General features: G+C 40.8%; 1 protein-coding gene across 2 annotated transcripts in view; it reads right to left on the bottom strand.

Annotated features, from left to right (window-relative positions):
* Nucleotides 1–3,155: 3,155 nt before the first annotated feature.
* The window catches only part of LOC113024489 (noelin-2-like), a 39,511-nt gene continuing 18,801 nt past the window's right edge, over nt 3,156–23,865 (bottom strand). For both annotated transcript variants that reach the window (XM_026171627.2, XM_026171626.2), the window contains exons 4-8: nt 17,933–18,152; nt 15,595–15,701; nt 5,732–5,908; nt 5,446–5,619; nt 3,156–4,686 (exon numbers count right to left, since the gene is read on the bottom strand). In XM_026171627.2, the coding sequence (XP_026027412.1) occupies nt 4,366–4,686; nt 5,446–5,619; nt 5,732–5,908; nt 15,595–15,701; nt 17,933–18,152 (999 nt within the window). In that variant the 3' untranslated portion in view covers nt 3,156–4,365. The remainder of the gene's footprint in view (nt 4,687–5,445; nt 5,620–5,731; nt 5,909–15,594; nt 15,702–17,932; nt 18,153–23,865) is intronic.

Genomic DNA, 23,865 nt, shown 5'->3' on the forward strand with positions numbered 1-23,865 from the left:
TCTGTGCGAATGCGAGTGTGTGTTTCTGTGAGACTGCCAGTTTTAAGAAGCAGCACTGACTAATTTCTGGCTGTGTAATCTCTTCATTTTCAGCCCATAATAGCCACTTAAATTATAATGAGCAGGTTAACCTTTGCAGCTGTGCTTGTCCCAAGCTCGTTCAACTCAAATCCCGTGTAACACGGCTGGGCTCTTTTTGATTTCAAGCTGAGGTCCAACATCGGAAAACAAGTTATCATCAAATCTTTTTTAATTTTTTTTTTTTATTTGGGGGGGGGGGGGGGGGGGGGTGCTTTATACAGCACACAGTGCTATTATTTTCTTCAATCTTTGACTCTACTTTGTATTGTGAAGTTTTCTATTATTATTATTATTATTTTTTAACTGAGCCATCCTATCATTTCAGATCCTGACATCCTGCCCTTGTGTGTTTTCCTTCTCTGTGATTACCTGCGATACACTAATTTGTATCACATGGATCTTAGTTACAGGTGTACCATCCTATTCCGAGTTGTCCCAGCTGCCTGATTTTTTTTTTGGGATAATAAAAAGCGTGATATTTTTTTGTGTGTTTTTGAGTCGTATTTGAATCTGCCTTCCGCATTAACTTGTTATACTCCCTAAAATAATTTTAAAACTAAGAACATTTGCTAAAAATTAGTAAAATGTGCATCAAGTTTTATCTTATCGTACAGCACCAATGTATCATCTGGGAGACCTCATGATGACAGAAACATTAGTATTTAAAGAGACATCCACATACAGTAAGAAGGAAACTGACGCTTGGTAGCTACCAGCTGAAATTTCAAGGCCCAGCTCCTTACAGTACTGTGAAAAAAGTTTTCTCATGACTCTTTGCAGCAATAATTGAAGTAGTCATTTTCTCTATGACTTTATCAGTACCTTGTGTTGTCATGGAAGAAATTTGACCAACTCTTTTGTATATCATTGCCTTCTTTTATTGAGGTTAGCAGGGATTTGTTTATACACATCCACAGTATTTCGATCAGGTTGAGGTCTGAACTTTCACTAGGCAACTGAAACTCTCTGATTCTTTCCTTTTTCAGCCATTCTGTTCGAGATTGTTGATATGTTTGGGATCGATGTTGAGGCGTTCGCAACTGGCTCAGCAGCTACAAAACAAGCCCAAATCATCACCCCTCCACCTCCATGCTTGACAGTTAGTTGGGGTCTTTGTGCCAATATGCTGTGCTTGTTTATTCCTAAACGTGGCGTTACGGCAGACTACACTTACATTCTTTTCAGAATTTGCTAGCTAGTTATCCTTTTAAATTTCAATGCACAGCATAAGAGTAAACGTGTAGTTTGACCCATCAAATGAAAAAATAAACTGATTTTTATCACCATCATGAGAGAAATAAAGTGCAGACAAACTGTCCCCTGATATGCTCACCTGGTTACTTACAAAGCTAAACCTCAAAATCAGATGTATAATTTCTGTGAGAGAAGATTACCATCAGCTCGATATTCAAATTTGCCCAAATTAAGAAATATGTGTGTCCAACACATAATCACTCTAGTAAGTGTAGAAACTGAGAAGGAAAAATGGAGACACAGTTTACACTAACCACAATTTACCAAGTTTCCTTTGGTACATGGTGGAAATCATTACTAACATGTCGATCACATAATTTTCCCTTAGAAATGCTCATTTGGGGTTTTTTCTTGCAGAAAAATTCAATTTTTTGACCCTCATTGGGAATGCTAGCACATAAACATAAGAGGCATTTTCCATATATTGTTATTAAGATTGGAGGAACCAGTTGTTTATATGTGGAGTTATGGCTTTTTCAGGTGTTTTTGTAAGCAGCATTTGTATTTTCTGTCACAGCAACATGTGGGAGATGGTCTACTGACTCATGGAAGCCAGCTGCCCAACCACACTGCTGCATGCCTGAGGATAGAGCTGGGCGATATGAGATTTTTTCATATCACGATATGTTTTTTTCATTTCAGGCGATAACGATATCTGTCACGATATAAGCCAAATAACTATATTTGTAAGATTTAAATGTGCCGTTGCTCACAAGTAAAATGTGAAATAATCAGCAGCTTGTTTTTATTTAAATATTTATTTCCCATAATAAGTTCAACAGGGTAGATGTACTTAAGGAACATGAGACTTTTTCAGATAAATAAAGGCAAATATTGCAAACTACACAAAAGGCAGCCGCTAAAGCGTTTAAATTTCAAAATAGAACAAATGAAACAGACTAAATTGTCAATTCCACTTAGAAACAAAATATTAATTCTAAAAATAAATCTTAGTTTGTTTTACAGAAGAACAGACAAAACTGACTAACTTTTGTCAATATCAAATAAACTGAGAACTAAAAGGAAATTCTCAATCTCTCCTTGTTGTATAGCTGAGCTTTTCAAACAGTTTTAACAGTTACTTTAGTCTGACAAAAGCCGAATGACGAATTAGCGCTTCCAGTCAGAGACTGAGGCTACGTCCACACGTACACGGGTATTTTTGAAAACGGAGATTTTCCGTTTTCGTTTTAAAAAATAATCCCGTCCACACATAAAGGCAGAAATGAAGGAAAACGCTGCTATGAACATGCCAAAGCAGCAGGTGGCGCTAGATTCCTAACCGTGCAGAAATGTTGGCCAATCAGAAGTCTAGAAGCCTCGGTGGGAAAAAGTAAACAAAGCTGGGGCATAGAAGCAGAACAGAGTCGTATGTGTGGACGGACAGTAACTGTGTGTATATGTAAGCATTTAAACACTGCAGAGAGTAGAATTAACAGTATTGTAGAAATTCATTTCACCGAAACAATAACGTGGCGCACAGTGTGACGCATGCACCAGTTTATTGTATTTCCAGACTTGCTTTCGGCACAATTTACAGTGCACGCTACTCTGTTTTTTGTCAGACTTGAAATAGCCGAAATACCTTCACACTACGGAACTTCTTTGGCTCTTCCGTTCGACAATCTCTCCGGCATTGGAACCATCGTCTGTTTTCTCTTCGGTCACGCTCGGTTGATTTTTCTAGTCGGCACACTCATTTCCTCCATTACCCGCTGGCTGCTTCCCAAACAAACACACGTGCGGCTTGGCACTTGTGCTGTACGTAACAAGTCACGCGACGTGACGCTGCGGCTGTGATTGGTTCGGCTCTGCGCTACTTAATTTGGATTGGCTGACCTTTTTTTTTTTTTTTTTTTTAAGAGGACAAGAGCGGCGAGGTCTATCGCGATAGCTTAATTTCTCTATCGAGTAAAAGTTATATCGCGATACATATCGTTATCGTTCTATCGCCCAGCTCTACTTGAGGAGCTAATTGCAATCAGTGCACTGGTTATAGGAATGGCATTCCAGACACTGTGCGATCGTCACTGCCCTTTAGTATCCATTACACTCTTTATTTTTCACTCTGTATTGAGCTCTTCCAAAGCCATGTTAAAAAGTACCTCACACAACATAGCAAGCAGATCCTGAAAAGCTAACGTTAAGAAGGAAAAATTTAGCAGACTGTCACATGATTGGATGCTGCTTTGTTCTGGAAGATGTGCACTGAAGAGCATCTGTGGCTATTTGAATATACTGCTTACACCTGCCATCCCATGAGGACATCTTTGGTTCCCTGTTTGTGTTTTTTAATCCTCTAAATTCACGAGGCTCCATCCAACCAGATGCCCAAGTGGAGAAAGGTAGAAGGAGAGAAAGCACAAAGCCTTTTTTGTTTTGGTGTATTTGTGTATACTATGTTGTGTAGAGATCAGGACAAAGAAGTCTTGGCAAAGTTTGACAGTAAACTTTATTGAATGAACAACCATGCTGACTGAACACGTCCACGATCACATCACAAACCCGGAATATCTCAGTCAGGGCCATCGTCATAGCTCGAGGTTTGAAGCGAGGTGAAATTCAGTTCATGAGCTGTGTGTATATATATATAATTTTTTTTTTCCAACAATGCGACCTCTACTTCCAAAGTCACTTCTTGATATACGAGTGGAATGAAACGTAACAGAATATGGATGAGCTCAAAATGTCTGACTTCCTTCTTTTCTATCAGCGTCCCTGCTGCAGAGGCAGTTAAGCCCATCGTCGCGGTGATGAACACTCTTGTCTGTGACCTTTAGACTGGTGTTTGACAACCATGTACTGTGTCTAGTTATTAGCTCAGTGAGCTCACATCATCTAGAAGTCATTCAAATTCAAACACAGACAGTACTTATTACCTTGTTGAGATGTCAGTCGCTGTTGTGTGCGTGTGTGTGTGCATGCGTGTGTATTTTTGCAAGTTTTGAAGTGTCCTTTAAAAACCTTTCTCCTTCATCTCTACTTTGTTTTTTTCATTTTCATTTTTATTTATATCTTTTAGGTGTAAATCTATCCATCGCTCCTGATAACGTGAAACAGTGTGACATTATAGAGGACCTGGTGACCGTTGTTCCAGGTGTACAGTGCTCTCTCTCTGGGGTTGTAGTCCATCATGCTGATGTGGGAGTACTGGTTGTGGAAGGGGATGTCGGTGTATTCGTACGTGGAGGTGTTGGTGTGGTAGGCAAAGTGGACCTTTGCTCCGGCCAGATGGGAGTTGGTGACGTACAGGGTGCCGCAAATCATGAAAGCCTCCCCAGCACTCCGCTTAGGAAACCCCGTGTCCCAGCTGTGGAGGACTTCAAGCGAATGAGGGTCGAGGCGACTCACCTGGAGGCAGAGAGGACAGGGTTGGCAATGATGCCGTCTCACACGGTTGTGAATAAGCTGAGGTAAATCTGTAGCTGCAGAAATGGTGAAATTTGTTGAAAGCAGCGTGTTTGTCGTAGATTGTACATGAGAGAGGACTTTTATTTTTTGTTTTCTAAAGGGCCTCACAGTATCACAGACCGTCTGCATAAAAGATGGATGCAAACTGTGGGCTTGAAAAGAGAAGCCAAGGAGCCATAAACCGGTCTTCTATCTGATGGAGGTGGATGAGAGAATGACCCTACATTTCAACTGATTCAGAAAACACTCAATCACTAGTTTCTGTCTTCACTGAAAACAGCACAATGTTCATTGGTGCATTATAAAGTAGATGATGGCGAGGATATGATTTAGGGCACAGCTAATTACTAACTGTCTCCCCAAAACACAACTGTTGTGTCTTGTGAAGGGTGTTTTTTGTGAGCGTGTGGCTTTTTTGTCCATCTCTGTCGTTTGTTTTCATTGTATTTGTATTTGCTTTATTCAAATTCCACTGCATATCGTGTGCTTTTGCTGGATGTTTCTATTTGCTGGTGTTTTCTTAAGATCCAGTACCATACATAAGATCCTGGCTGTCACATGAATTTGATGTACAGCACAGCAGCTTCTTCTCTCTGTTTCAGTGTGCTAGTCATAACACTTAAATCAGTCAAAATTTGCTGTGTGGCAATGTGTCTCATGTGTCTCTGTGAAGGAAAGTTAGAGAAAACAGAGACAGACCATAATGTTTCCAGCGTTTGGGATGGAGGTGTAGACAGCCCAGAGTCCTGTCTCATCTGCCATGAGGTCGATGTCAGAGGATCCTCCCCAGCTGTAGGGGAAGGTGTTGTTGTATCCTGCACCGCTTAGGCTACGCTGGAGTAACACACTGCGAGAGCGGAAATGGTACTGAACCTAGAAAGACACACACACACGCATATGCACGTACATACACGTACAGCATCTCATTTTACTCGACCGTCAATCATCAGCATCAGCTGTTACTGATCGTGACCCAGTCTCGTACCAGGATGTTGCTCTGGTGCTTGTTGTAATAGAGAGACCCGTTGTAGACCACGTGGCCGGTTCCCGCCCAGGGGTGGGGTAAGAGATGCTGCACGAAGTTTTGGCCTTTTGTGAAGTCCCCCATGGTCCTGTACTCTAGCACACGTCTGCCCTTATAGTAGCCATCCATCGACCACACCTGTTGGAGAGAAGGGAAAGGAGCGCAGATGGCTCATCTATAGCCAGCTCGTAAAATGAACTCCTGCTGAGCAATAAATTCTGTTACGCTTTGAGAGTGATCCATCATGCCCCCCCCCTCCTGCTGTCCAAAAAACTGATTAGATCACGACATAATGTACTCAGACTGTCGCAGTTGGATGCTGCAAACCTCGAGTCGGTCAAATAAAATAAAAGCAAAGGCAACAGTTTGGTATCACCCAGACCTTCAGGTGGGGAAGATAACAAACGCAGGTTCAGCAGGCCTGCCAAAGCTCTGGATTTGTCAGCATGCTGAAGTTGTGCGCGTGAGGCCGCAGCAAGAGAGATGCTCAATATACAAAAGGTTATAGGGCTTTTCTTCAGCTGCTTTTCCTGCATCACAAATAGCAAAAAGTGTATGCAAGTCGGTGTTCGGCGAAGGTTGCTCACCAGAAATAACAAAACTGCTTTTTGTCTGCCTCCATCTAGGGAACGCCTGCTCCCCCCTATCATATTCCTATTTCAGGACTAGACAGTGGAAGCAGTTTTGGCTATGCATTTCCACAGTTTATAACATTCCCGGAGATAATTAGCAGCAATAAATTCTGATCTATCCCAGGTATGGATGTTTGATGTCCACCTTTTTCCCACCTCCTCAATCAAGCTGACCTGAATTTAAATCACCGCCCGATGAGAAGTAAAAACCCAATAATCTTAGTGTAATGAGAAGAGCTGTAAATATAGGACAGTGGAAGAAGTTGTGGGGAGGGAGCAGAAGATGAAAAAGATCAGTGGTGAAACAAACGACCAGAGAAGAAATGGGATGGGTGGAAAATTGCGCGTCGGCAGCGTGGAGGATTAATTACCCGGGGAGGGGACGAGAGGTGAAGCAGATGAAAGAAAAGAGCAGAGAGCACTGGGAAGAGAGAGCATTGTTGGTGAAAAAGATGCTCGTTATCCCCCCCCCCCCGCAAAGACTGAAAAGTACTGAGGCCAGATAAAAAAAAGGGGGGTGGGGAGGGGGCAGATGAAAAGGAACCTTTTTGTTAAGGGGAAAAAACCCTCTCCTGCAGTAGAACAGCAATTTTTTAAATTACAGTTCATTTGTAGCAGCAATATTTAAAATTCACATTGAATTAGAGACTTTCAGACAAAGGTAACTGATTGCGGTTATTTTGAGGGCCTTCAATAACAGAGTTTAATTGAGACTCGGCTAGTGGTTTGAAAAGACAATGAAGCAGACTGATTGGCCTTTCCCGCTCCTTCCAGTGCGCTCTCTTCTCTCCTCCAAACACTGATGAAGCTTTCTCAGTTTTAATTCGCTTTTAAATAGGTTTCAAAGGAAGACGAGTCCCTTTGTTTATTGGCAGCTGTAATCTTCTCGTGTCTGAATGCACCATTTACTTTAAATAAACAAGCTCCAGATACTGATTATATAGCAAACGGTGCGCACGGAAAGTGACTTGGGATTTTGTTTTCTTCTTCTGCTTCTAGAGCTTACGTCTAAGTTTTACAAATTAGTGAGCTATTTTCTTTCTGCTCCCCTCCCGGCTGGCCTACTCACATACGCCCTTAAAGGATCAGTTGTATCCTATTACAGTATCCACATGCTATGAAGTGATCCCTCCCCATTGTGACTACACTAAGGGGAAAGAATATCCACAGGTCCTGCAAATATTCATTCGGGAGCACGTCTGACATTTCAAGTGGGTCTCTTCATACTGGCAGTCACATGTTGGTTTACATTAGTGGGTTGGACTGCATTTACAGGGCATTTTTAGCATGTAACTGATGTACTGATACACTATTGCCAGTAAAGGCACCGATCTCAGCATCAGGTGCAATTTAGGGATCAGCATCTCTCACAAGGATACTCAAACATGAGGAGCCAGAGGCCGAATAAACACTGCTGTGATCAGTGGACTGATCCTACTCTGAAACTACTGCCAGTTAGCTTAGCTTAGCGGTTTGTAGCTTCATATAGAGTAGGCTCTTGTATTTATATTTTCTTAAGAGGGAAACATACAGTACTGTGCAAAAGTCACTCTCTTTTTAAAAATATTTTTCTAGAGAAATGGGAAATAGATACAGGGATTTATTGAATCACCTGAAAATATACATGGAAATATATATTTTCCATGTAAATTTGCTAGAGCCACTGCCTGAACTTTCATAGACAAAGTCTCTTCTTTAAGTAGTCTTAAAATATTTCTCCAGGCTTGTTAAAGGACATTCAAAGCTCTTTGGTTTTTTGCTGCCTTTTGTTTTGTTCTGTATCAAGATGATCCCACACTGCTTCAATAATGTTGAGGTCTGAGCTCTGGGGAGGCCAATCCATGACTGATAGTGTTATTGCATGATTTGGCATACCTCAACCTTTTCTCCTGTTCCTTTCTTTAAAAACGGCTTCTTGATACTAAACCTTTCACTGAGACCATTTCTGATGAGGCTTCAGTGAACAGTAGATGGATCAACTGAAGCCCCAGATGCATCTCTCAGGTCCTGTGTCAGGTCACTGCTGGATTATTTCCTGTTTCTTAAGGATGTGAGTTCATCTCAATGGTTTTTAAGCCTGCTGATTATTCATTTGTTGCCTGTTATGTTTGGACAGAACTTCACCCCTTGGGTGAAAAAGCATCCAGTGTCCAAAGGCAACCTTTGAAAGACCTTCAGAAAACCTGGAGAACTATTGCTCAAGACCACTTTAAAAAATTACAAGAATGTTTGGCTCCTTGGAGGGAAAATACAAGGAAACGAGGGGTGGCTTGAGACTTTAGCACAGTACTGGAAATACCAATACATTAGTTACACTACTAATACTGATGCATTACTTAAAGTACTTACGCTATTTAAGTGAAAGGTCATTGATGCATTGTATTTATAGGACAACTAGACACAGGTAATTTGCAGAACTTGCCCATTGTTAGGCTCTTTACATCTTACCCTAACAACAATGAGCATATTTGCCAAAATGTCAGACTACTGCTTCACATTCAGCCCTAACTGTCTGACAAAAACGCAGCTCCTATTTAACCTGATCAACCCTGACAAATCAAAGGCCTGCAAGCAGAGGGCTACAGTAAATACCAGAGGGCTGTGAACCTGGCTCATCTTTAACCATATCTCAGTGTAATGTCATGTTAAGCACGCTTGAGCTTTGATGCAAACATAGTATTATATTCTAACCCTGTAATTTAATTCTGGCTTTAACAGGGAGGCAATGAAGAGAAGATAATCCAGGAGAAATGTGATCTCCTACTCTTGTTCCCTGTTAGCTCTCCTGCCGCTGCATTTTCGATCACCAGGAGGCTTTTCGGGGAGCTTTAAAGATAACTGTATAGCATAGAAATACAAAAACGAAGCCTAGAAGTAACAAATGCATTGAATTTCACCATCGCTTACAGAGCATCTTCCTAAAAACCCTCACCAAAAGAGGATCTACTGCAGCATTCACAGTGTAGTTTTCAGCAGGGTGAACCAGATCAACAACTACAATTCGAAGCTAATCGAAGAATTAACCCTGATTTAACCCACTGCAACTGGGGAATTATGCACTAAAATGCTTGACCTTTTCTTTTTCGCTTCTTCTTCTTCTGCTTTCTTTGGTTTCACATTTTTCACCTTCACCATCAGACGGCTCCCCTATTAGTCTCCCTCTACAGTTGCTCTTTTGATCAGCCTTCACTGCCTCTTCTTCTTCTTCTCTTTGTCTCGTCCCCTCCTTCTGTTCGCCCCTTGTTTCACTTCTTCTTTCCCTGCCTAACACCTCTTCAGCAACCGTCCTCATGCCCCCCTCCCACCCCCAGCCCCCTCCATTTGCTATGTCTCTCTCGCCCTTTCGCTCGTTCTCACACTATCAGCTGAGGCATCTTGACAGATCAGGGGATATCCACACCTCAGCAGCTGTTCTCAAATACAGCGACAGGTGTGTCCATGCGTGCGTGCGCGCACGTGTGAGTGTGTGCCGCGTGCATATGCACACACACATACACATGCACATTTGTGCACTGATGAGCTAATGAAGAATTCATAAATGCCAAAGTGGCACCCTGTAGTCATGGATACCAAAGGATGTATGAGAATGACTTTACTCATTTTGACTCACAGTGTGTGTGTGTGTCTTTTTGTTAAAGAGAACAAACTTTTACAAACAAACTAATTTGGTCTGTGATGTTTGTGATGATTCAATATGTGCACTACTACAAACAAAGCCTGAGAAAATATTATCAACATCATTGTTTGGAATTTTTTGTCTGTTTTTGATGAGATGAGAATAAAAAGACGCCGTTTTGGGGGGAAATCGATTCAATAAGATGATTGTCCGTTAGTTGGCTGGTCTAATCATGAAGAATAACAGCTTTAACAACAAGAACACAATGGCTGTCAAAGTCACATCATCTTCTCCGCTACACCCACACCACTCTTTTGTGCCTCGCTTAGGTTTGATTCTTTTTCTCAGAACACAGCAGATGAAATTAATGCCAAAACTGCTGTGTGCTTGGAAAAACGTTTGGAAGGAAAGTAAAGAAAACAGAATTTGCATCATTAGGGTGTTGAATTTGCATTTAAGAATATTAATAAATCACAAATTTGTCAGAGCGTGATTTTTCCTTCTCTGGAGCTTTGTGTTTCACACCTTGTTTTCACTCCCTGATTAGTTTCATTTTCACTCCTTCATAATTTTGCAGTTAGTTTTAGAAGCCAAAAACTACAGAATCTGGTCACATTTACTAAAATTAAGTGGATAAAATTGTTTCTTAAAGAGTAACCAGACAACTTAACAACACACAATATCTTGTTTGTAACTTTTGTTTAACCGAAGGTCTTTTTTATTACTACTTTAAAATCCAGGTTATTGCACAGAGCTTTTTTTTTTCCTTTTTATAAATAGCTACAAAGTTAACTTTTAACTCTGAGGAGGCCTCACCCACCGCTGTCTATCCAGGGCCTTGAAGTGGAGAGGGTGAGCAGCTGTAGGTACCTGGGCGTCTACATCTCTGAGGACCTCACCTGGTCACTGAACACCACACAGCTGGTCAAGAAGGCTCAGCAGCGGCTGTATTTCCTGAGGAGGCTGAGGAAATTTGGTATGCCGGCCAAGATCCTCAGCAGGTTCTACAGCTACATTGTGGAGAGCACCCTGACCAGCCGCATCACTGCATGGTACGGCAGCACTACTGCTATGGACCGCAAACCCCTGCAGAGAGTGATAACAACCGCGGAGAAGATCACTAGGACCCCGCTGCCCTCTCTGCAGAGCATCTACCATCGCAGAGTCCAGAGGAGAGCTGCCTCCATCCTCAAAGACCCCTCACACCCCAACACGGACTGTTCACACTTCTGCCCTCGAGATGAAGGTTTAGAAGTGTGAAATCCAGAACATCCAGACTCACTAACTCCTTCTTCCTCACTGCCATCAGACTCACTGACACATTTTGAACAGTAATAATATTTTTTTGACCGTCTGGTCATCTTACATATTAAGCTATTGCTCTTTTGCACACATCTGTTTCAAATCTCCATATTTTGTCTCCTTTTCTGTCTTCAGCTATTTATTTATATATTAATCTGTGGGTGGTCAGCAAAGAAAAAATTCCATTGCACAAAGAAATGCCTTTTCTCTTGTGACACATGACAATAAACACTTTGAATCTTGAATTTTGAATCTTTTAACTTTCAATTACCGCAACACAAAAAGAGAGAAGACTAGATCGAGTGGCAGACGAATGGAAACAAGGAAATGGCAGCTGTTCTACTGGCAGATTAATGGCTTCCTTATAAATTACAGTCAGTTATTATGCTAATGTTATTTATCATTACAAGTAAACTAGATTCAGTCACAGCCCATTACGTATTATTATTCTGTTTCATGTGAGAAATGTTTGCCCAAATCAGTATGCTATGTTTACATATTAACCCACTTCCCACTTTATTTGGCACTGCTGTTCAGCTGTTCAGCTTGTTAATTAATCAGCCAATCACATGGCATTCCTTAAGGAATGTCAAAATGGTCAAGACGACCTGCTGAAGTTCAAAGCGAGCTTTAAAATGGACAACAAAGGTGATTTAAGTGGACTGAATGTGGCAAGGCTGGTTTGAATATTTCAAAAGCCGATGAATCGGCTGGGATTTTCACATGTTGGAGGTAGAGTCAGAATTTGTAGTAAACAGCATGAAAGCAGAGAAGGCATGCTTCTAAAGCTGCTTAACATGCACCCATATGTAAAAAGCATCAGTTGGCGTGTCATATAATCAAACTCAGAGGACACTCTGAGGTGCCAGAGACTTCTACAGTGCATCAGTATTTGCTGTAGTGGAAATGAGAACAGGCTGAACTTACTCAACAGTTTGAAAGCTCCACTTTTTTGTTCACAACATGGGAGCAAATACTGAAGCTTTTTTGTGCCTGTGAACCAAGTGTGCAATTTTAATCCAAGTGAGTCATCTTGACTCTGGTTTTTAGTTCTCTTTAATGCATCCAAAGAGTGCATATGCAGCGTCACTCAGTAAAATGTATTCACCGTTTTATAGCTGCGCCCTTTCCAGCTGTGTACGGAGCAACTGTTTTGTTTTGTTGTGCCAGTGCAGGAGTGGTTGTAAAATTTTAAATGCATTTTTTAGAGCCTGGCAAACACATGCAGAAATAATTACTTCTGTAAAAGGAAACAGCCCTGCAATAGTCTTGTGAGGGAGGAAATGTAAAGGACTTAATGATAAACATTACTGTCTTTGTTCTACAGGGCTCCATAAGGCTGAGAGGGGGGAATAAGATAAAAGTGATTGAAGCACTTTACAGCATATAATAGCTTTGCTGGCTTATTTAAAAACAATACAAATACAGAAAAAAAAACCCAGTGCATTTATAAAAGTGCACTTCTTGTGCTTTCTCCACGCTCCGATTCAGGAACATCACCTACTGTGCAGCATGAAAAGACCAGAAAAAGCTTCCAATTGTTGGGACAAAGGTGCAAATAGACAGAGAGACTGAGAAAGAGCCGCCACCCATAACTACACCAGTCACACCTGGAACTGGAAAACAGACAGCAATAACTGGGATACTGCTGCTGTGTATAGCGCCTTCTCATCACCAGGGAGACATTCTAATAGAGAACAGGCAAGGGTCACCATGGCGATATAAATCACACCTGGCAACTGGGAGACAGTCGCCTTGACAACTAGCTTAATATGCACTCCCTGAACAGAATGTGTGTGTGTGTGTGTGTGTGTGTGTGTGTGTGTGTGTGTGTGTGTGTGTGTGTGTGTGTGTGTGTGTGTGTGTGTGTGTGTGTGTGTCTCGCAGTGAGCGGAGACAGAGTGCACACAGGAGTCATGTTAGAAATGAGGCTGAAAGAAACTGAAAAATACATCAGCGAAAATATAGAAGCGGGCAACTTTATGACCACTTTCACCTGCCGTACTTGTCATGTGCCCACAAGAGCACACAGTCTTATTTTGATGATTACATCAGTTCCCTTTACTCCATCTAAATCCAAACTTACAGTACATCTAAGCTCACACATGACTTCACACTAAAAATTAATTTCTTATGGGTGCATGTGTATTGAAACTTTAATATGACATTCATGTATCCCCTCACAACACGAATACTAACAAGTACATACACATATATTTGCATGCCTATCTTTGTGGGGACCCTTATGAATGGAACACCTAGCAGAGAAAATTTTTGATTTAAAAAAAAAAAACTGACCTGCTAAGAACTTAACCTAACATGATTTAACATCTAAATATATCTCCAGAACATTAGCGGGTGACCCGATGCCGCTGCGACAACTGCATCGAGCGGATCATGTGTGAGTTGGAGCAAATAAACACCGAAATGCAGGTGGTGTGAAAATGTCTCCTTTTTTGAGGTGCAGTAATTTAAGTTAAATCAATGAAGCTCGTAAATTGTTCAGCGGGGCAGTGAAAAGAAGAAACTGCAAATAGTTACATTTGGGAAATACTGGCCACTATGCTTGCATTGGCAATATGAAGGAGGCGAGATAGAGCCAGAGACTATTACATAAATAAACAAGAAGCACTCCAAGAGCACAAACCTCCATCAAGGCAGCTCGTTCTCTGGGCTGTATTTGCTCTTAAAGAAATAGTATTTTATTTTGTATATATTCATTATAAAAACAAAATGTGTGGGAGTAGGCGATGGATAACGAGTGTTGATTTGTCAATAACTTGAGCCTATTATATAATATGATACTACATCATATTTCTAACTAGCAGCTTGTCTCTTTCACTTGATAATACTTTTGTTAGAGATATAACACATCTCAGATCTACCAACTGGCATGATATTTGGATGCAAACTATATGACAGAAGAAACCCCAAATAGCCGTATCATTTCCTAACTGTTGCCAATACAAACAAAAGCAAAAGCATTTTACACACAATTTAAAAATAAAAAAAAACAATTTTGTGAAAGTTTGACCGTTTGACCTTAAAAAAGAGGTCAGAGGTCCAAAGTAACATGATATCTAGAATCCAGATATATCATTCCCTATATGTCTATATGCTGTCAATACAAACAACAGCAGTAAGGAATATAGTTTTAATAAACACAGCTCTATATAGCATTATTATCACTTTGACCTTCAGATCAATCTTTTGACCTTGAAGAAGAGGTCAGAGGTCAAATTTGAGATGATATTTTATAATGTATATGTTGACAATACATGCTACACTTTGTTTCTAAGTTTCTAAGAATCATAGTTTCTACAGTATTGAGCTTTTTGTCAGTTTTTGACCAATAAATCATTAAGTTGACCTTGCCGACCTTGGTGGATGTAAGTATGTGTGACCTCACTCTGCATTCCTGCAAAGTTTTATGAGAATTCATTCAAAACTTTTCGAGCTATCATGTTTACAGAAAGAACGGCTCCCACACGCACACGCACAGGAGAAGGTAACCAGTCACCAGTCTGAACCTCAGCCAGGAAATTGATTGGTGCATTTCCAACTAAAGAAGAAAGCAGAGGAAGTTTGTACTACCAGAAAAGGTGCTTATATAAACCAGGAAACTATTAGCCAGTCATGTTGCCCACATGTGACAGCAGAGTTTCACTGGTCTTAGTTTGTTCAGCTGCTCTGGTGGGCCGTCAAAGACATCACTCTGGATTGAGTAATAATGACTCTGTAACATCATGAATTTTGCAGAGATTTAAATACCCAGCAGCAAACAAACAAACATTCCTCCAGCTACAACCATAAATAAATAAATGTAATTAATTAAATAATCTCAGAAATAGTGATAAACACTCAATAAAAACAGGATACAACAAGATAAATGACAGAAAGAAGTGAAATGCATGAGATAGAGATGATAATTTAAGGGTTGAGGGCAGTCTGCATGGTGGTCAGAGCAAAACCAAGTTATCAGACTTTTTAAAGCTGCACTTTTTATGTTTCAGTGAAATTAAAGCAACATCTCTGTCCACTTACATGTAAGTACGGGGTTCTGTAAGAGTTACAAATAATTACAAATATATGGCTACTGAGTGGCGAGACTTGCTTCTAGAAGGACTTTCCCCGAGCCAGACCACCAAATGCCTCAATCCCAACCTAAACCTTGTTCTAACCCTGACTGTAAACCTTTTTTTTTAAATATATAAATGGAACAAACTGAAGAAGAAGAAAAAACAGAAAAAAGACAAATCACACTGTACACCTACCCTGCTGTCAGAGCTGGGAATCATGGCATCAGTCATCCAAGAGCCAAAGCGGGATCCCGAGGCCCTCACAGTGATGGGGTTGCTAACGGCAGTCAGACGACCACATCCTGTTAACAAATGATAAACGGACCATGTAAACGCTGAGGCGGAGATCCTCCATCCTAGATCTGTTGTTTATGCATAGAGCAGCCACATGGAGAAGATAATGCAGATGGAGCACCAGTTTGTGCTCATGTTATCCGGATTGGTCTGAGTAATGCTCGTCGTCAAGGTGACTTGGCCAGCTGGTTTATGAGCAGCCATCACCTGCCACCAGTCTTAACTCACTTCAGCAATGCTTCATAAAAACTTGAAAATGTGTTGACGCCACAGGCGTGAGCTGTGAAAAAGCAGCTTCTATTTCTCGAAAAGATAACACAGAGGAATACATTTGGGTGTTTTAGTCATTTAGATAATAACTTTAAGACATTTTGTTTTTCAGGTAAATGAAACTGCCCACTCACAGTGATACCGCATTTACATTATTCCAACTATAAAACACCGTTTTTAGGTTTGAAAAGTGTAGTTGGTTATTTCACTGAGAGTTTTAATAGAGCCTTTTCAGCCACCTGAATTAACATCAGTTATAATGGCTCTCAACAGAGACAGCTATTTAGATCAAACCCAATGTCAAAATGCATTTCTACATCAACATCCACTTGTATGCTTTCCACAAACAGGCTTATTGTGTCCCGGCTTTTCAATTTTCCTCAAAATGGGCCTAAATAGGTGCACTTCTGTTTCTGTCCCCATGTTAGACTTTGTTGTTAGAGCACTCTCTGCTGCTCTTAAAGCAATACTTTGACATTTTGTGGAAAATATTTATTCACTGCCCGTTGGAGTGTTAGATGAGAAAATCAATACCACTCTTATGTCTGTCCAGTAAAAATGAAGCGACTGCCAGCAGCCTAGCTTAGCACAAAGAGGAAACCGGGAATGTCCATCTGTTTCCCCATAGCTGTCTCCGCATGTTACTACCCGATGGCTATCCGTCTTTTTTTCTTTTTACTGAAGAAACACCCTCAACTCTTACCAAGTAAATAAAATAAGAATCCTTCCTAAAAATCTCTTTAATCCTAAACCATAGTCTTACTTCACTACAGCTATTCCATGTGCTCCTCTGCAAAAGCTGCACATATTCCAACCCGATATCATGACAAAGCTTGCAACAGACACATCGAGCTTTGCCTCTCTAAAACGTGAATTGTACATGCATGCAGAAGTTGCAGTAACAGCAGAGGAAAATATTTTATTTCAAGCCAACATAAAAATTATCACGGGAAAGTGCTTAAACAGACTTTATTAACACCTTTGCATGTATATACACATTAGCCGCCTAGCTTAATCTGTTCTGCCAATTAAGGACCCTGGAATGTACTTAATACATTTGTTGCTCACTACTGACTTCGTGGCTTAAATATTATCTCCCCCTGCTGGTAATGCAACTTCTGCACGCAGTGAAGTCGATTTCATGTTTTGGAGAGACAAATTGTGGAATGGACACAGTGGACCGGCATGTCTATTATACGTTTTGCCACGATACTGGGTTGTATGTCCACTTTGTACTCCTCTGCTTCCCTTTGTTCCTTTGCCAGTTGGTCCTGTTTGCTTCTAAGTCAGCTAGGCCAACTTCTTAATTTGTATTCCCAATGTCATCTTTTTCAAGCTCAGATTTTCCTTATGTATGTATGCATCTTTCCCTAAATATCCTGTTTAGTGAAGTCTTGACCCACTATTGAGCATCATCGCATGAGCCAAGGTGTTAAAAATGACATCACCAGGGGCTTTGGGTGAAACCACTGTGAGACCTTGACCCACCCTATCATGTGAACTACTGAGGTCACCGGATGCAAAGAAACCCTGCTAGAAGTTAAATTCCTCAGAGTCGCTTCATTTTGGTTTTAGAACTGAGGAAGTCTCTTGGATGAGAGGTGAAACATTTTCAACAAATATAAAGAAGTCCAGTCGCTTTCACAGTCGACTGAGAACCTACACAGATTCATTTAGTGTAAGTGAACTAGTTGGGTATATCCTAGTTTGGTAGGCCTGACTTTGCAAATTGTGTACCAACTTGATGAAACTTGGTCCTATTTTCTGTTACACTGTTACATTTTTGCAGACTGATGAATCGTTGTATAAATAAATCTTTGAGTGTGTAAACCTGCGGAGTGCTCCTTTGCGTGCTTCCACCCCCCGCGCGCTCACGTTCTTCGCTTTCATGTTCAAATTGCAAACGCGTGAGTTACTTTCAAAAGCAGCACAAGTCATATTTTGTTATTGCTTTCTTTCCAGCACGTACCCAGTTTATTCATGCAGCTGTGCAGCCTGGTCTCCAGCAACAGGACCCTCTGCTGAAGCTCCTCGTAGTCGTATGCTCCAATCTCTTCCTGGATGGCTGTCAGGACGATCGACAGGTTAAGCAGCTCCATCCGCAAGGTGGCCAGCGTCTGTAGATCCAGTCTGTACTGCTCCACCACTGACAACAGGGGCCGTAGCTGAGACATCTGACCCTTTAACTCCTGCGAATGAGTTAAAGAAAGTGAGAGAGGCCATTTGCAGTCATTATTTTTCTCTTTCAGTTGCTGTAGTTCGGCGTAGTGCCACCCTTTGAGGCACACTTGAGGCAGTTTATGTGTCCGGACTGGTCAGGGTGCCCCGTAAGGGTGACCTCATCCCAGCATGTGTAACAGGGTTGGTGGTTTGTTTCTCATTCGGCTGATTACTCTCCTTGTCATCCTTAATCTCCCGTTGTGCTGCCTTCCACCTGTGAATGTTTCAAATGAATCTGTTCACCTGTCCCTTTTGTTCACTCGTCGATGCTAAAAACTGAGCACATGTTTGAGACAATCCTTGTGTCACAAGGCAGCCCCCCGGTCTACCTGTTGCTGATAAACTTGTTGGCAGGAGACAAATGAAATGAACTGAGACACATAAAGCTCTCATTTCCTTTGGGTTTGGTTCAGAAGAATATTTACTTTGCGTCCTTAATTCTTTCTGTGCATTTGGCAGCTGAGATGCTGCACATCATATTTCATTTCTGCCTCTGTCGCCGCATCTCTTTGCTCTCCCCGAGGAACAGACGTGAGCGAGGGAAGCGGAGAATCACGTTAACCGAATGGAAAGCGCCCCCAGAACATGCTAGAGGGACTGCGCAATCCATCTGGCCTGAGAACGCTTCACAGTCCCACAGGAGGTGATGGAAGATGTGCTGGAAGAGAGTACGTCTGGGCAAGTCTTTTCTGGCAACGTGACCCAAATAAGCAGCATAAAATGGATGGAGGAAAACTCTCATTTTAAAAAAATGCACTCTGGATCATATCGGGCCAGAAAGGCCCCCTTTCCCCCCTCTAATCAGCTTAAATGGAGATCAATAAAAATATGGATAGCATATGAAACAATTGTGCTTGCAGCAAGAGGGACAATAAATTTTTATTTGCTACTTTTATATCTCTACTTTTAGCCTTGATACTTAGATGTATCTTCTCTTTCAGCTTGCTGAACAAAGAGTTGGATTTGATATGGAAAAGAGAGAAGGATAAAGAGAAGTGTCAAAAGCGAAGACAAAAATGTTATCATCTTCTTATAACATCTCTGCACCCCCGCACACAAACACAACAACATATCCAGGAAACAGTCAGCAGTTGGCAGTCAGTCAAACACTTTATGTATCTAATCCCTCCCCTGCTGTCTTGAAATCACGACCTGAATACTTTTCCAACATCGCTACGACGCATTTTTCCAATTTCTACATGTCACAAGAGCACAGCGTGAAAACTCTGTAATTCCAAGCAGCTTCAGCTCACTACATCATCACCGCTCATTGATATTGGCAGTGTTCTTTGCATATAATTGCAAGTTGATTAAATATTCATTAAAACCCCAATTTTGACAAAATGCCAAAGGTGCCACGGTTTGTTAGATAGCGAACCACTTTACCTGGCTAATCCCTCCCCTGCCACGTCTCCGCCTTCATCTCGATTTCTCTAATCTCTCCCTTCCTGATTCACACTTTTATCTCTCCTCCAGTCTCTGCTTAACCTTTACTTTCCCTCTTACTTCTCCTTGCACAGTCCTCTCATGTCCTCCCTCCCACCAAGAAATATTTAGGTGCAATAAGGCTTACTTTCCTGTCTCTTTCCTCCTCTTTCCTCCACCACCTCTCTCTGTTTATGACTCCCATTTGACATCCCATTCTCCACTCCCGCCCTCCACCCTTGTTTCCTTCCTCCATGGGTTAAAAATACTGTTTAGTTATTGATAAACTTACTGAAGTTCCACATAAATATTCAGGAGTCTTTCCTCTCAGTGCAAAGGCAAAAGCTTATGACTGTGAAAACCCCCAGGAGCAACAATCATATGCGCGCACACACACACACACACACACACACACACACACACACACACACACACACACACACACACATGCACGCGTATGCATAAACCAACTATATAAAAACTTAAAAACAGACCCCCCCCAGCTGTTAAGATATGCTCGGCAAGAGATGAAAGGCAGAATGGATTTATGGGGAGGCGGTAATATGCCCTATTGGGGTAAGTAAGGGTTAGTGTGTGTGTGTGTGTGTACTTCTACTGCTTTTTATGAGCAGGCAAAAAAAAATCTGTGTGTACAGTCACAGTGTGGAGCTTGCGTCCCTTTTGTAGACAAAGTCCGCATGAATTAAATATTTTTAATTCTTAATTATTAATGAATTCTAATATGAAGACTTGGTTTGGGGTTATGGTGAGGATTACAGTCGGACAAGATGGTTTGTGGAGGGTTATTTCTTGTACACACTAAAAACAAAACTATTCGTCCTGGGACCACAGAATATTAAATGTATATTTCATAAATCCATGATAAGACAAACTAACCAATGAAGGACTGTGAAGTACTGGATCTTTTGTCCTATTTCCTCCAACCACCCCCAACCAGTCACGACAGACGGATCCCAAAGCCTATTAAAAGGGAGTTTTTCCTTCCCCCTGTCGCCAAGCACTTGTTCATTGAGGGTCGCCTTAATGTTGAGGTTTGTCTGTACTTTACAATATTAAATGCTTTGAGGCAACTGTTGTTGTGATTTGGCATTATAAAAATAAAATTGAACTGAATTTATTGAAAAGATTCACCTGTAAATTTGGAATTACTGACATTGACAAGATGAGCAAGCAAATATTTCACAAATATAACCCGAGATATCAAGCTTCTGAATGAACTGGGATGGCAGTCTTTCGATCAGCTATCACCTACTGAATTTAGGTTATACTTCCTGAGGCTACACATACACACATGTGTGTGAATATTTGTCTAAGTTCACCTCTCAGTTGGAGAGCACGGTGGAAAAGCAATTACCTTTCCAATAGTAGATTATCAGTTTTAATCCGAATTAGCACAGGCCTTACCTCATTAGCCATTCAAACAGGACAATAGAAGTGTTTTCATTTGAATTAGTCACTGAACACACAATTAGATCAGTGATCCTAAACTTGACTGAATCAAGTTGATACAACAGTTCACCGCTTAGTTGAGTCAAAAAGGCTTCCTTCAAATTTACACAGCTTTTCTTTCCTTTTCCAGTGTAAATATGCTGTATTAAAAAAGTTTTCTTTAAATAAACACGAATAAAAATGGATAATAACGTTAAATTCTGCAAACTTAAGCTGAGTGCACATAAATGCCCTTGCAGCTGCTTGCCTCATTGTTCGTTGTTCTTTATTTACATTTTGTTATAAAATCTAAATTTAATAAAATCCAAAAGGTCTCCAAGATTAGAATGTAGGTTAATGCCATTCCCTGTGTTTATTCTGCATTTATTCATCTATTAAGTATACCTTTAAGGTACTATGACTGTGAAAGGCTGTATTTCAGTAGAGTAAAAGTAGATGGTCTAAAGATGGCAACAACTGAGGCCACGAGGTGTGCTCAGTTTTCTGGAACTCCGTCCATAACAAAACAAAAAAACCTGATTTATATTTGGCTGCTATCCTCCATCGGGTTGTCTTTTTTTGTCAACAGCTGTGAGCCTCAGAGCGCTCCCGGGAAGTCCTGCTCTGACTATTTGCGATGCATGCTTTGTCTCCCCCACTGTGTCAAAAAGGTGACATTTTGTTTCATTTTCAGGAAGAGGATGCAGAAGCAAGCCGAATTTGTGCTGCGTGCCAAAGTCAAGGTGTTTGCACGAATGTTGTTTTGCAGACGTTACAGCAGAGCTTGACAGTTTGGCCCCGTGATCTAATTTACTGTGCATAATGTGTGCTGTGTGTGACCCCTCAAAATGACTGTCGAATTACAATGTTTACTTTGGATCTGTATCGTTTTTAACTGAGGTTTAAACATTTTCTATTTGACATTTATGTCACCTTTCTTTTAAGCATTTTTTTCCTCCCATGTTGCCTTTTCAAAGCTGGAAGTGAGGTAATTTGATAGAAAGAGCAAATAATTCAAATGTTTGGCTGTAAAAATACTCATTATTTTTAAGTAGAAATCTACTTCTGTGAATAGTAGCACTGACCAACAATTTTTAAGATTGATTGCTATTATATCAGTTTATTACATTTATATACATGGTCCAATTAACTGAAATAGTAATAACTTCCTGTTGAACTTGTTCTCATTGTGTTTTAAGATAAACCTTTAATGTTATTAACTTATGTACATTTGTTAGTTATTTGTTTTCATGCTTGTTGTATTAGTTTATCTCTGTTCACTGTAATATAGGGCTGTTATTTGTGTGTGTGAATATGGGGTTGTGCAGTTTTATGACAGCTTTTTCATTATTTTACACTGCATTTGAGAACTGTGTGAATTGAAATTAGCACTGGATCATGTCAGAGCATGGCCGTGTTTGCAAAGCTGCATCTAGACAAGACTTATGGAACAATGTCTATTGGACAGACAAGAACAAAGTCGAGATGTTTGGCCGTATTGCAGTGTGGTATATGAAGAAAACCACAAAAATAATAAATGACAAATGACAATAAATGACACTTGAGGCATCGAGGTGAAAGTTATCTTCAGTTGCAAGTATCTTGGTGTGACCAATAATAAGCTGGACTGGAAGAACCATATGGAGGCGGGGTACAGTAAGAGACAAAGGCTGAGGCCTTTCCACTCCTGCTGTGCAGTGTGGACAATACGATGGTGGCCAGTGCTTTGTTTATGCTTTGGCCTGCTGGGAGGAAGGAGACCGCACAGCAGACAGGAACAGAGAAAACTTATTAAGAAGGCTCTGTGGTCACGTCTGAATTTGAAACAGTTCAGCACTGTTGTGGCAGAGAGAAGAATGCTCTTAAAGCTAACATGACCACGCCATGCCCAGGAGGTTATCACCAGTAGCACCTTCAGTCAGAGCGCTCCAGGAGGTCCTTTAAACCGACCACTTTACAGCAGCTGTTTAATGCACAATAATATGATTTTTGACCACATTTCCATATTTCAAATGTGTTGGCTGTTTTATTTATTACTTTTATCTGTCTATCTAAAGTCACACAAGAAAATAATTACTTTTTCACATCACTTTCCATTCATAAAATCCATTTACATCCGTTTCTGATCAACTTAATATAAATTAAAAAACCTGTAAAAGCAGCAGATTAACAAACCTTAAATGTGGAAAAATGTCAACCATACTTTACCATATAGTTTTTGCCTATCTTTTCCGTGAGATGAAAGTCCCTAAATCACTGCTTAAAGTTACATCCATGTGTAAACAGTGAGCTGGGTTATGCTAGGCTTCCACTTCAGTGTCATTAAGCTGCCAAATGAAGCCGTTTCACAGCTGATTTAACTGTTTAGATCATTCAACTCTCCCTCCTGAGATCCACGGCCTGTCATTCTCTGTAGCTCTTGAAATAATCTTTCACTACCCCTCCCCATGTTTTGTTGTTGGCACAGACGCCTGCCAGTGGCATCATGGCAGAAAGCACCAAGCCTAATGAGATTAGTACTCCTAATTTAGAAAGTGAAATACATTCAGATTTCCCTCAGTAAAACACAATACTTATCCAGGAAGGCAATCTTATCTTCTCTCCTGCAAATTTAAAGTACCAAGGAACAAACTATAAAAGACAAATGCAGAAAAAATGTTCTGTGCTTTTGTGTGTCAATATTATTCTAATCTGGTCATTAATATTAAAATTCAGACTCTTTCCAGACAGATTTTTTTTTTTATGACAGCTTGAAGCCTTAATGTGTGCAGTGATGCTGCAGTTTTACTGGCACCTTCAGAAAAAAGG

Source organism: Astatotilapia calliptera, chromosome 6 (genome assembly GCF_964374335.1).
Source record: "Astatotilapia calliptera chromosome 6, fAstCal68.1, whole genome shotgun sequence".
NCBI lineage: Eukaryota > Metazoa > Chordata > Actinopteri > Cichliformes > Cichlidae > Astatotilapia > Astatotilapia calliptera.